The 14094-nt window shown below is 36.0% G+C and overlaps 1 protein-coding gene across 13 annotated transcripts in view; it reads left to right on the plus strand.

The window, feature by feature from the left end:
* ATOSA (atos homolog A) overlaps window positions 1-13012 on the plus strand; it is an 86214-nt gene extending 73202 nt beyond the window's left edge. For 7 of the 13 annotated variants that reach the window (XM_069596480.1, XM_069596483.1, XM_069596481.1 and 4 more), the window contains 4 exons: window positions 1951-2109; window positions 7499-7567; window positions 9822-10021; window positions 11999-13012. In XM_069596480.1, the coding sequence (XP_069452581.1) occupies window positions 1951-2109; window positions 7499-7567; window positions 9822-10021; window positions 11999-12152 (582 nt within the window). In that variant the 3' untranslated portion in view covers window positions 12153-13012. Of the gene's footprint in view, window positions 1-1950; window positions 2110-7498; window positions 7663-9821; window positions 10022-11998 lie in introns of all 13 variants that reach the window. The other 6 variants (XR_011258237.1, XR_011258240.1, XR_011258238.1 and 3 more) reach the window with 1 other exon arrangement.
* The last annotated feature ends 1082 nt before the right edge of the window (window positions 13013-14094 follow it).

The raw sequence follows: 14094 nt of genomic DNA on the forward strand, positions 1-14094 counted from the left end.
GTTGACTCATTGGAAAAGACTGATGCTGGGAGGGATTGGGGGCAGGAGGAGAAGGGGACAACCGAGGATGAGATGTCTGTATGGCATCACGGACTCGATGGATGTGAGTCTGAGTAAACTCTGGGAAATGGTGATGGACAGGGAGGCCTGGCGTGCTGTAATTCATGGGGTCGCAAAGAATCAGACATGACTGAGTGACTGAACTGAACTGAGACTTCCCTGGTGGCTCAGTAGTAAAGAATCCACCTGCCACTGCAGGAGCCGTGGGTTCAATCCTTGGGTCAGGAAGGAAATGGCAACCCACTGAAGGATTCTTCCTGGGAAATTCCATGGACAGAGGAGCCTAGAGGGCTACAGTCCATAGGGTCTCAAAAGAGTTGGACATGACTTAGCAACTAAACAATAGCAGTTGGTGTATATATATGTGTGTGTGTTGTGTATATATACATATGTATGTTTGTATGTATATATATGCATGTAGGACAGAGGAGCCTGGCGGGCTACAGTCCATGGGGTCGCAAAAGAGTTGGGCAGGACTTAGCAATTAAACAACAATGATGGTGTGTGTGTGTGTGTGTGTGTGTGTGTGTACATATGTATGTTGTATGTGTATATATGCATGTATAAAAACATATCCTGAAGAAAGACATGGCAACTCACTCCAGTATTCTTGCCTGGAGAATCCTATGGACAGAGCAGGCTGGCAGGCTACAATCCATAGGGTTGCACAGAGTCAGATACTACTGAAGCAACTTAGCATGCATGCATGCATAAACACATATATAACCACCAATCACCTTGTTCAACTGGCTTATTAATTTTGTTCATGGGGGGAGATTTTTGTATGTAGATTTCCAAATCATCTAGAAATAGGAAAGGTTTTATTTTTTACTTTGTAATTTGTATGCCTTTTATTTCCTTTTCTTATAGTTTTGCACTGAATAGGGACTAGCATGCATGCTGCTGCTGCTGCTAAGTCGCTTTAGTCGTGTCCGACTCTGTGCGACCCCAGAGACAGCAGCCCACCAGGCTCCCCCATCCCTGGGATTCTCCAGGCAAGAACACTGGAGTGGGGTACCATTTCCTTCTCCAAGCATGCATGCTAGTATATTCATTTAAAAATCTAAAGTCAGAGACTACTTTGGATGGTCTTTTTGACCATGGAACTTGAGAATTGCTGATATCTCTTTCAAATTTAGACTCGTGAGGGCTTGGAGTGTTTCTTTTCAAAGAATTATTGAATCAAAGAAATGCTACTCACATTTCATGATGTATCCATAAAGAGAGCTTGTGAAAAGATTTACTTTTTTCTCATACCTGAGCAGATAAATATTAAATAACAGAGTGGTTCCCTCAGTGAATGAGCTTGGGAGAGATGGATAAGGAGCTTCTCTACTGCTTTTATTTATATACTCTTAAATATTCTCCCCAACATGTATTTGCTGTTTTTTAAATTAAACTGAAAAATAAAACATATGTCACATACAGCAGTTTTTAAGAAGCACTTGTTTCTCAAAGCTGAGTACTTGACTTTCTGTTTTGATGCAACTTCTGTAATATAACCTGTTAACAAGCTTTCAAGTGCTTCTCTGTGGTTAACACTAGGAGTATACTCTGTGAGGAATAAGAAAATTTGTAATATTATACTTGCTCTGGTAGAGCATATTTTTCTTCACAGAGATAAGAATAACTTATTACATAATTATGTCTAAACAGTGGTTAAGTTTAGAGATAGTTCAGTGTAGATTGGAATAGTAAGAAGGCCAAACTTTATATGATTGATGTGGGAGGAAATTGATTTCTGGCCAGATGAACTTTTGAAATGGGGGCATGGCAATGGCAGTGACCACTCTCCTAGTGCCAGAAAGCATAGTTAACATATTTCTTTAAATAGAAAGAACGTGTTAACTTTTAATTGTTCCTTAAATTTTATTTTATCTTATCTCCCAGGAGTCTGTCTTGAACTATCGTTTAGATCCTCTCGGCATTGTTGATGGCTTTACTGCAGAGGTAGGGGCAAGTGGTGTCTTCTGCCCCACCCATTTGACTCTTCCAGTTGAAGTGTCATTCTACAGTGTTTCCGACGATAATGCTCCCTCTCCTTATATGGCAAGTATTTTTCAATTGTCTTCTGCTGAAATCAGCCATCTTAATGACAAATGCCTTTAAGTTTAAAGAGATTCAGTACTGCTTTGGTACAATGCCTGAAAATATAAACCATTTCCCAAGAGTGGATTGAGGGCCAAATAGAGACGAATATGCCAAAATAGCACCTTACAACTTCTTTCTGAGCAAGCTCCAATGATAGATATCCTCTCTTGTATTTGAGATGATGCTGAAAATTTACTTGTTTTATGTAATTCGAAGAAATGATAAAATTTTGATTAGTGACACTGTAATTCCATATCTTGCTGAGTTCACACAAATTCTTAAGTTCTTACTGTGCACTCTAGTCCTATCAGTGTTGCCTTCACTATGAGCCTCATCTCAGTAGAGTTTAAATAAGGATTTAGTGACCTACGTTTTCTGTGAAACCGTTTCACTCCCTTTCTCCTGTTTGGTTTATCTTTGGACCATTTTTTTTTTCCAGTCCCAATCCTAGGATCCCTAAAACAGACGAGGATACTATATTACACAGTTTATTTCTTTAGCTCTGAATGTGGCCTTGTGTAGTTTCTTGAAATTGATGGATAAATTGGCCCAGACCTGGGGAATGCAAAAGGGTGAGACTTTACACCAGAAGCTGCCTGGTTTCCTGAGGCTCCGACTTGAGAGCGTCTAACAGCACAGCCCTGCTGATCAGAGTTAGGGAAGAATGAGGAATCTGTGCAGAGTACGTAAACTGATTTATGACAATTAGCCACAAATGCAAGCTATTCTGAATCTACCCTCAGGACGGCAAACAAGTTTACCTGCTTGCTAAATATGGCCAATAACATCAAGTAGAAATGAATTTGGACTTCTCTGGTGGGTCAGTGGTAAAGAATCTGCCTGCAGTATAGGAGACCTGGGTTCGATCCCTGGGTTGGGAAGATCCCCTGGAGGAGGGCATGGCAACCCACTCCAATATTCTTGCCTGGAGAATCCCATGGACAGAAGAGCCTGGTGGCTACGGTCCATGGGGTTGCAAAGAGTTGGACATGACTGAGTAACTGAACAGGATTTTTTAGCTCAGTGGGCATGAATTTAAGCAAACTCCTAAAGATAGTGAAGGACAGGGAAGCCTGATGTGCTGCAGTCTGAGGTCTCAGAGACTGAGTGACTGAACAACAACAAGGTTCTTTAGAATACTAGCTGTGTCTGACTCTGTGCCAATGCTTTAGTGGTGAGTAAAACACCTCAGGGGAATAAGAGCAGCGTCTTGAACCTTAAGATCCTATAATTTTATCTTTCTCATTTTTTTATTCCAGCAGATTTGAGGATAAAATAAGCCCTCAACTGCAAAAATGATACCAGGTCCTGGTATGTGATTACTGTCAGCCCCTTTCCAAAAGACAAGTCAGTGGCTACTAATACAAATGTTTAAGAAGTTTGCACTGATGGTATAAAATATGGAGTCAGATCAGGGTTTTTATGTTAGGCCTTACTTTGGGAAATACAAATTTCAATAGACATAGAAATATATGTTTCTGGTCTTCCTATTTGAGTTTCCTAGCTTATCACCTGATCCAGTTTCTTTCTTTCCTTCTTTCTTTCTAATATCCTTTTCCCCCCATCTTCTAGATTCTCAAGGACATTAGCAACAGTGCATTTTGTTATGAATAAAAGCTATGAAAAGGAAATTCTATTACATAATTGAGAGTCAGGAGTCTGTGTGTTTCATACTTTAATCAAAAAAGCACAATGATATGTAATCATTTATTCAAAGTTTTCTTTCTTTGATAATAATTATATTTGTGAGTAATAATCGTGAAGATGCATAACAATGGTTGTTACAAAAAACAGGCTCAGTTCTTCACAAATTTGCCCAGTTATCATATCCACCAAATGATATTCACTTAACATAGAAAGATATATCCACTTTTCAGTATAATTTTGAAAAAAAAACCTTAATTTTAGATAATGGAAAATATCATTGAAATATCATTAAGATAAGCTCAATATCAAAAAAATGTGCATACTGAATGCTTACGGTGTTAAAATACATCTATAAAGATACCCATTTTGCTTTACTAGAACATCAAGGAGTCTCATTAGTTTCACATATTCTGTTGGCACATACTAATATAGAAATGGAAAGATAAGGTCTGAGGTCATTAGTGTACAGAGTTCCTGACGACCGTTAGGGGAGTTAGAAACAAGATAAAAGAGTGAATTGTCTGAAAATGAGCTCAAAAAATATCTTGGTGTGAAATTCATGAGCAAGAGGTAATTTGAACTGTGCTTTAGAAAAAGCAAAACATTTATCCTTGACCTTGGTTGACATCTAAAAAACGAAGGATTAAGAGGTAAAGGATTTTATCATGCTGTCTCCAGAAGGTACATCCAGGTGATCACAGATTTTGAATAAATATTGAAAAGAGTTTAAATTAGGTTAAGTTAGTATATCCTTTAAGAATCTTTTACTTTTCTCTGATAATTGTCTTTAATAAATTTTCCATTATGTAATTTTTTACTCATTAAAAATGAGTTGCCTTTGCAAATGACCCAGTCCAAATCTTAGATCACAGATCTTTCCTACTGTATATTAATAAAATTAATCTTGTATTTTAGGGAATCTTATTTATATTTTGGTAGTTGTCTGTTTTCAAAGGACTGATCATGTTTTGATAAGGTAGTATATATCATAGACCAGTGGAACTGAGACACCAAATCCCTCTTTGTTACTCTAATAATGACCTTGGGACTTCTCATAACAAATTATACAGTTGACTCACAAAAGTGAAATTTTAGCACAGAAAATTCTGTCTTTGTGGTGTGGAGATAGTATCGGGCTTTAAGATTAGCTGAAAGCCAGATAAATCTCTCTCTCCAGTCCAGTGTTAATGCTAAGAATATTCTCCAAGTGTTAGGTAATGTGACATTTCACTGTTTAGAAGCTATTGCATGTACCAGTTAGAAAGGTCTAAAGCAGGTTTGCTCATGGCAGCATCATGGTATGACTTGCATTATGATCATATTAACAACACTGTAGGGGCTTCTCTGGTGGCTCAGTGGTAAAAAAAAATTCAGCTGACAAAGCAGGAGACACAGCTTCAATCCCTGGTCCAGGAAGATCCCACATGCTGCGGAACAACTAAGCCTCTGTGCCACAACTATTGAGCCTGTGCTCTAGAGCCCAGGAACCTCAACTACTGAGCCCATATACCACACCTACTGAAGCCTATGCACCCTAGAGCCTCTGCTCTGCGACTAGAGAAGCCACCACAATGAGAAGGCCACATGCAACAAAGAATACTCCCCACTCACTGTAACTGGAGAAAAGCCTGTGCGGCAACGAAGACCCAGCACAGCCGAAAATAAATAAATTAATTGATATTTTAAAAGCAACACTATATATTTTATATGGTTTTTCTATTTGTAATTAGCCATATTAAGATATCTTCCTTCAGTTTTACTTAGTTTTGCATATTTTCTATTACACAGTCACTTGAGAAAGAGTTTTTGTGTAAGATTTTGGCCAAATTGAGTTCTTCTTAATCCTTCTATTCCATTCTAAAATGCCAGAAGGAAATGTTTTTCTTCCTTATGTTATATACAGCAATTTTCTAGATATAAATATTAATATGCCAACCAATTAAAATAATTAAATTGTTAAAATAATAAATTTTATAATAATACTAATGAAATTCCAAATACTTTCCTAATCTCTTTATAAAATTCCAAACTTGCCATTGTCAATACTAGTCTTACATTGCTTAGAAATTTTGTGAAGTGTTGCCTTAAAATTTGAGGTTTTAGAAAAATCTATATTCTTCCCTTATAAATTGATGTATTATTATTATATTCTAAAAACTATTAGAATTATATTAAAGGAAATAAGTGCAGGCTTGGTAGTAGATTTTCCCTCACCAATATTCTTATATATATTTAACAGAGGAAGGCAAGGAAATACAGTAGTGTATTGGCTGGAGTAATGTAATTAGAAAGGTAGCTATTATTTAGATATATTTTGCTTTTCTTTCTGGAACTAGGAAAAAGAGGAGCACTATATATACCATAGCATTTTTTCATGTAGAGAAAATTGTAAGAGAAAAATTATTAAAGCTTCATTACTGTTTTGGTTAGGGATGCAGTTTGTTAACATGCTGTTTTCATGCTTTAAATGACCATTGATATATCAGATTCATTAAGAACCACATGTCTTTTCAGTGCCCTTGAAATGAACATGAACATTTCCCATTATCAACATACTAATTTAATATTCTGATTGTCAAGTGCTGTTCACTTGAAGGTTAGGTATTCACATATTAGAGTCTGGCCTTCCCTTTTACCTTTGTCCCCTCCCTTTTATCCCCTACCCCTACCCCTGGTCAGTCTTTCAAACCCAACAGAGATATTACCTGATAGGACAGTCCTATTTTATATTTACTTTTACATAAGGTTGGCATGTTTTGGCAAGTACAATGTAAAATGATGGGATATGAATTGTAAAACATGCAATTATTCTACTTGAATACTCAAAAGAAAACTATTCACCCAGTTAAATGAATCAGCATTTTTTTCTTGAAGCTACCTAAGAATTAAGTACCACAATCACCATCTGTAGTCATTTGGTCATCCTGGTTATCTAGAAACTTTCACACATTCAATTGTAGCTTCCTGTGTTTTAATTTATACTGTTTGCCATTGTTTGGACTTCTGCAGTAATTACAGCATCTTTCTCAGAAAATTATTTTGTGTAATATGACAGTACCTCTCAGACTTCAATGTACATATGATGTCATCTGGGGAATGTTGTTAAAATGCAGATCTGATTTAGTAGGCTTGTGGGGAGAAATAAGAAGCTGTGTTTCTAACAAGTTCACAGGTGATGCTGATGATGCTGGTCTACCTTAAGTCAGAAAGTCATTTATGTATATAACAACTTAATTTCCTGACTGAATAATTGACTTCATTTTTTGGGCCAGACATAAACAGGATCATCCCTCAGTTTTGACTTTTCATATGTCCAAGGATCAGTAAATTGTTTTGCTTCTTCATTTCCTCCTCCCACATGATACAAGAGAATAATCTCCCTTTATCTCCTTTTTAGTTAAGGAGCTTCTTACTTTTATATCTTATATCTTAATAGAAATTTCAAGCAGCATGGTCATTGATGTTATATATTGTTTATTGCAACATCTCCGGGAAAAATAGTAAATTGTTTCCTTATGGGTGAAATCCTTACTATTTTGTATTCCTTGAATGTATCTCTATTAATTCAATGTGAATTTTTTTTCCATACAAATACAGTTGTGAAAAGTTATTAATTACATAATTTATTATTTTTATTTTAGTCTTTTGTGTGTATAAATATGCACCAGTTTGTACTCAATTTGTCTTCTTTTATTTTAAGGGTGTGATTACTTTAGAGTCCCTTGGTAAAAGGGGTTATCGAGTACCTCCTTCAGGAACAATACAAGTGGTATGTGTTTTATAGCCTACAATTGCAATAATCATTCTCTCACATACATATAGAACTTAGCCCTTTCTCCTGCTACTGCTGCTGCAACAACTTTGGTAAGTAACAGTGGGGCTGCAGCTTTGTTTGGAGTTTCCCTGCTCTGCCTCAGGAATGACCATTTGGGGACCTCCATAAAAGGAAAGCATTAATAAGCTAATCAAGGTGAATGGTTTAGAAAAATAGCATATGGCAGTTAACTTAAATAGAGCTATTTTCAGTATAAATAAAATTTAGATTACCAATATCTTCTATTTAATATAATAAGACAGATTGAGATTGACCCATGTAAAAGGAGACCCCAAGTATTAGTATTGCTTTCGCAGGGAACTTGGGAAGAAAAATTATCCCTACTATAATAATTTCTAAAATTGATTTAATGAGATGGTTACACAAAGCAGAAATTAAGTCCTACAGATGTCAGGGTAAAGAATGCATCTTTCCTTTTGGCCTAGATGTTGATCTAGTTTTGCCTTAGGAGAACTCTTCTAGCCCAGTGCAGTAATCCTTCATCATCTTTGATCCCCAGCTCTTAGAAGAGTAATTTTATATCAAGGCCCATTTGTGATTCAGTCCATCTCCAAGTCAGACCCAGAATAATCCTGTGAGTCTAAAGTCTATTACAGTATTGACTCTTGTAACTCTTCAAAAGAGTCTAGCTGTATTTGTCAACTGTACCTCAAAAAAGCTGAAATTAAAAAAAAAAAAGAGTCTAGCTGACACACTAAGGATCTGGTCTAATTCAGCAAGCTTTTCTATGACTTTTGGCTGCAGTGTGATCAGTTCTTTGTCAGACCACTTTCATGCATCCCCATTGTTCTAGTATGGCAGAGTCTGTACATTTGTTTATTTTGTGTCACACAGAAATGAAACAGTACTAAGCAATTTATATGCATGTTTATATTGGAGTATGTATACATATATATAACTTTACTTAGGGAAAATCACATTTTAAAGTAAGATTTTTATGTGAATGGATTTCTTGAACTAAAAGAGTGATCATCTTCTGATCTCTTGCCTCTGGCTATGTAGCTCTTGTGAAAGTGTGGGTCACTGGAAAACTAGCTATCAGTTGTCATAATAATGAGGCATAAACCCAGAGGCAGCACATTTACCCCTTGTTTGAAGACTGCCAACTCTGCTGGCTATTTTAAATCTGAAACTTGGGTATGTCTTTCATTCCTTATGTAAGTTTAATTATGTATAAACATGGCTTGAACTTCTGGCTTACTAGTTGTTGTAGTTGTTAAATATATTAGCCTTAATTTTAAGACTCACTAGATTTCAAAAATTGGATCATAATATTGATATATTTCTCATTTTGATTCAGTGAGTGATGTCCAGTGCCACGGATGAGCTTCTGAAAGCATGGGCACCAAGTTACCTATTGATGTGTTGGTAATTTGGTTAAAGTCAAATCAGCAGCTTGGAATTTTGTTTAAAAATTAGTACTTAAAAAAATAATATTCCTTCAGTTATTCATGGCCAAATAGCGATTGAATTTAATTTTGGTCTATTATGATATTGATGGTGGTAAAAAAAAAAAGTCTAGTGTCACTGAAGTTTCTGAAATGAGTCCAACTGTAAGAATATAAAATATTACTTAGTGTACTTTGTAACTAATAACAATGAACTTTATTTTCTAAACTTGGAAAAATTTCCAAACAAAAATTTCTTTTTTGAGAACATATTTTAAATTTTATAATAACCGTATGTAACTAAAACATCAAAGTCTAGTTTTACCAAACTTTTTATTTTTAAAAAATTCTATTTATTCACTTAAAATGTGAGGAAAGCTGAAATTTTATTTTGAACATTTTGCAGTTAATTTTAATAAAATAATATTTGAAGTATATGAACTGGAATGTTTTAATTCAGTGAAGCTGTATTTAATAGTTTAATGGAACTATTTCTTAATATATGAACAAGAGTGAAAGTTGTGTATTGTCTATTATTAATAAGAGATTTGTGACTAAAAGATTTTGATTTGTTACAGGATCTCTTATTTATGTAAATAAAAAATAAATTGAACCATTAAAAATACTGAATATCATTTCATAAACTTCTGAAATTTTATTAGCTTTATTCCTTCAAACTGAATTATATCCACTGGGATTAATTTATTATTACAAAGCCTATTTTACTGTTGGCATAATCACTGTAAGACGAATCAACAAATCATTGGGTTTAAAAAATAATTTTTATATTGTTTCTTCAGACCTTATTTAATCCTAATAAGACTGTGGTGAAGATGTTTGTTGTGATATATGACTTGCGAGATATGCCAGCCAATCATCAGACATTCCTACGACAAAGAACTTTTTCTGTACCTGTTAAACAAGAAATGAAAAGAAGTGTTAATAAAGAGAACATCCGACATACAGAAGAACGGTTATTACGCTACCTCATACATCTGAGGTAATGTTCTAAATGAATATGAAAATACGTTACTTCAGAAGAAAATTCTAAAATTTTTACTTTACTTTAAAAAACTCTCTCTAACTAGACAACTGCCCCTTGGAATTCGCTTAACTTGGACACTCTTTATGATATGCCAGGATGCAGAAAGCACATGGCATATTTTTCTGCAGTCATTATTACTTGTTGACTTAAGGGAGTTTTTATTGGTAGCTGTGTAATGTAAAATATTTTCTAGGGAAAAAATGCTAATATATCTGGAGGGGCAGTGAAACAGTTTTCTGAAGCAATGCTGCCCAATAGAAGTGTAATATGACCCATATAAACAGTTCTATATTTTCTATTAGCCACATTAATAAAAGTAATAGGTAGTGGAGGATTAATATGTTTTATTTAACTGAACACATTTAAGTATTATAATTTGAAATGTAATGTACATAAAAATTATCAGTGAGATATTTATGTTCATTTGCTGTCCTCAATTTGAACTAGCCACATTACAAGTGCTCAGTAGGTACTTGTGGCTTCTGAGTTGGACAGGGAAATTCTTAACCTTCATTTATTCATTCATTCATTCAAAAAATATTGATGTGTCAGGCATGCTTCTAGACTGTAGGGAAGCAGCAGTGACAAAAATCTCTGTTCTCATACAGTTTTTATTCTGGTTATTCTGTCAGAAAGATGTTTTTCTCAAACTTTTACTACACAGCTCATAGCTCTAGGTTGTGAGAAACCATTTGTTTGCTCTTGAAGTTCATACTTCCAGGGGTAACCCTTGTAGCCCTGATATCCTAGTGCAGTTCTTAGGTTCCATGAGCAAGTCTGTTGCTTAGTAGAAAGCTCAATAGTCTTTTGTCCATAACTCAATCAGTGAGGAGACTGATCATATCAGTGACAATAATTCATCTTAACTTCTTACTCCAAGAAGCCCCATTCATCAGGAGAAGGTACCAGCCTTTTCTTTAATCTGTTCCAACAACCGTAGCCATATGTAACCAACGATTAGATACCTTAAATGCTGTAAAGAAACTACTTTAGAAAGTATGGTGTAATTCCCAAAGTTCACCATGTTCTTTTTCAGATTGAAAAGGTGAAAAACTTCAGAAAGAATGAGAGTGAGCCAGCCTGAGGTCTGCTTTAATGTATACAACTGACCACCAGATTTTTCAGCTAATTTGGGAATGTCATCCACAGTCCCAGATATTTCTACTAGACAAAGGGAAAACCACAAAAATTAGCACTAAAGGGTATGTCTGACATACCCATAATCTGCCAGATAGATTTATGTGATTAAAGCCTCCAATCCCTGTAGTATGCTATAGATGTTAGCAGAAGACAGAAACAGTTCCATATACAGCTTTGATAACCATTTTCATTTCACCGCTAACTTTCTCCTCTTGATTTCTATTGATGATTAGGCTTTGCTAGCCACTAAGGACAGTAGCAGTCCTTTCTCAGCCTGTGGTTGTCCTCAAAGCTTGATATAGTTTTCTGTGGTAACTTTCCAAGTGTGGAATCCATTTTATTGTAGTCAAAATTGTAGGAGGGCAGGTTGTGTGAAATGGGTCATTCTTTGTATGAACTAGAGGATGCCTAAATGTAGTATAACTGGCTGACATGAACTGAAACTTAATGCTATAGATGAGGAAAGATGCATGTGCTTTGGTGTCAGGAATATAAAGTAGGATTGTATGTGAAACCCAGATTTACAGAAAGCACCTCTGTCATTGTAAGAGGGCAAAGGGAGTGTGAACTGTGTACAGAATAGGGAAGGGGAAGCATTTAACATAGCAGCATTTGCTTTGGCAATATTAGATGTCAAATATTTTGTTAAAGAGGGACTGTTAATACTGTAACAAGACTGATTCTTCCTGCTTTCAAAACTTAAAACTTTCAAACTCAAAACTTACTCAGGTCTGTTTGTTTTAAACACTTATTTCCTGAAATGAAGCATCTTTTTGTTGTTTCTTTGTTTAGGTTCCAGAGTTCTAAATCTGGAAAGATCTACCTCCATAGAGATGTACGGCTCCTGTTCTCTAGAAAGTCAATGGAAGTTGATAGCGGTGCTGCATATGAACTCAAATCTTACACTGAATCGCCAACAAACCCTCAGTTTTCACCAAGATGTTGATAAAGAGTGACAGCTTAAAGTATTTGCCCAGTACCCAAGTTTGAAAGTAAAAATTAGCATAGAAAGGAGTGTACCAAATTAACAAGCAGGGGAGTGGATCTTCTCCTGTTTTCCTGGACCAGTTTTTAATCAAAGGATTCCTGGAATGAGCTCTACATATTCCAAGTAGACTGGAAATACTCATGTCCTAATCCTTTTTGTACTGTTGAAACCACTTCATTGGACATGTTGCAATAGCAAATCCCTTCCCCCCCACAATTAGATTAGTGTTTACACTTTTTATTTCTCAGTTATTTAATATTTAATATTTTCCTTAATACTCAAGTGATGTTTGTCTCTAGTGTTCTAATGTAGCACAAATCCTATGTAAAATCATACTGTGTATTTTTGACATTACTGTTGAAATCTGAAATATATGCACAAGTCTTTTAATTTTGCGTGATGTGTTTTAAGTACTGTTCATTTAAGTTATTGAAAATGAGAATGAAATGTTGAGCTTCTTTAAGATTAACGCACTATGCAAGCATGTGTACTTTTTATATCTCCCGGGTTTAGTTTTTACAACACCTCGTCCCGATTGCTGTCTCACACAGTAGTCCTGTAACATGCTGTCTTGGCAGTGCAATGCGGACTAAGCTGCTTCACATTCCCTTTGCAACTTCAGATCATCATGCCCATTCATATTCCTTCTAAAATCTCTTATCCCCAAAACAGTTCTATTTTTTCCTTAATCACTACTACAGAGGATTTACCTTAAATCGCTGTCCCATTCTAGATAATTTTTGCAAATTGTTAAAAGAATATGTACTTTGAAGACAAATTAGTATTTATATTGTAAATATATGCAAAAAACAAAGAAATGTGTATTTGGCTTTTATTTTTGGATGAGACATTTATGCGATTGAGTGAATTTCTGGTACCCATCATACAATTGCTATTCTTGATTTATAGCTGATAAGAGGAGAGGGAAGATGTCTTGAGCCTCATCCCAATTTATCAGTTTCTCATTCAGGGTCACATGGAAGGCATTTGGCAACTGGGAAAACCACTGAGTAAGAGAACTTGATTGAATGCAAGTCTTCCAAGTCTTCCATCTGTCCCCTCAGAAAGAAGAGTAGTTTTAGATCTTTCTACAGAGACAATGGGTAACAGCAGATCAGCTTACAAATGATGAATACTGGGAATGCCCAAAGCCATGAATGCGGGTTAGAAAATATTTACCGTTCAAGTAGACCAGATTTGGAACACCGGGGAGCCTAGAACTAAGTGAGCAGTCTGGAATTTGGGAGATGGGAAGGTCTTTATTTTTGGTACTCAAATAATGGATAGACCATGCAAAAGAATCTGAACTGAATATGAACGTGTATCTGATGGCTTTGGGGGTGGTCAGCAAGAAGCCTCTTATAAATTTCCTTTTGAAATACCAGCTTAAAGAGAAAAGGCTTTTTATATTCCATAAAACTAAAAAATAAAGTTTTCAGTGGCACAAGTTTGTAAAGATTTGTTCTTAATCTTTAGCCATGTGGTAACAAAATGGGATTAGGACCCAAAAGGTTTGGATTCTAGTCCCAGTTTATGGTATCTGACGGAACTGACTTCAGAAATCCTCTAAGCTTTCTGGGTCTGTGTGATTGAGAAAATGAAGTGCTGCTGCTGCTGCTAAGTCACTTCAGTCGTGTCCGACTCTGTGGGACCCCATAGACGGCAGCCCACCAGGCTCCCCCATCCCTGGGATTCTCCAGGCAAGAATACTGGAGTGGGTTGCCATGTCCTTCTCCAGTGCATGAAAGTGAAAAGTGAAAGTGAAGTCGCTCGGTCGTGTCTGACTCTCAGCGACCCCGTGGACTGCAGCCCACCAGGCTCCTCCATCCATGGGATCTTCCATGCAAGAGTACTGGAGTGGGGTGCCATGAGAAAATGAGGTGAGAGTATCATTAATGTG

Source organism: Ovis canadensis, chromosome 7 (assembly GCF_042477335.2).
Source record: "Ovis canadensis isolate MfBH-ARS-UI-01 breed Bighorn chromosome 7, ARS-UI_OviCan_v2, whole genome shotgun sequence".
NCBI classification, from domain to species: Eukaryota; Metazoa; Chordata; class Mammalia; order Artiodactyla; family Bovidae; genus Ovis; species Ovis canadensis.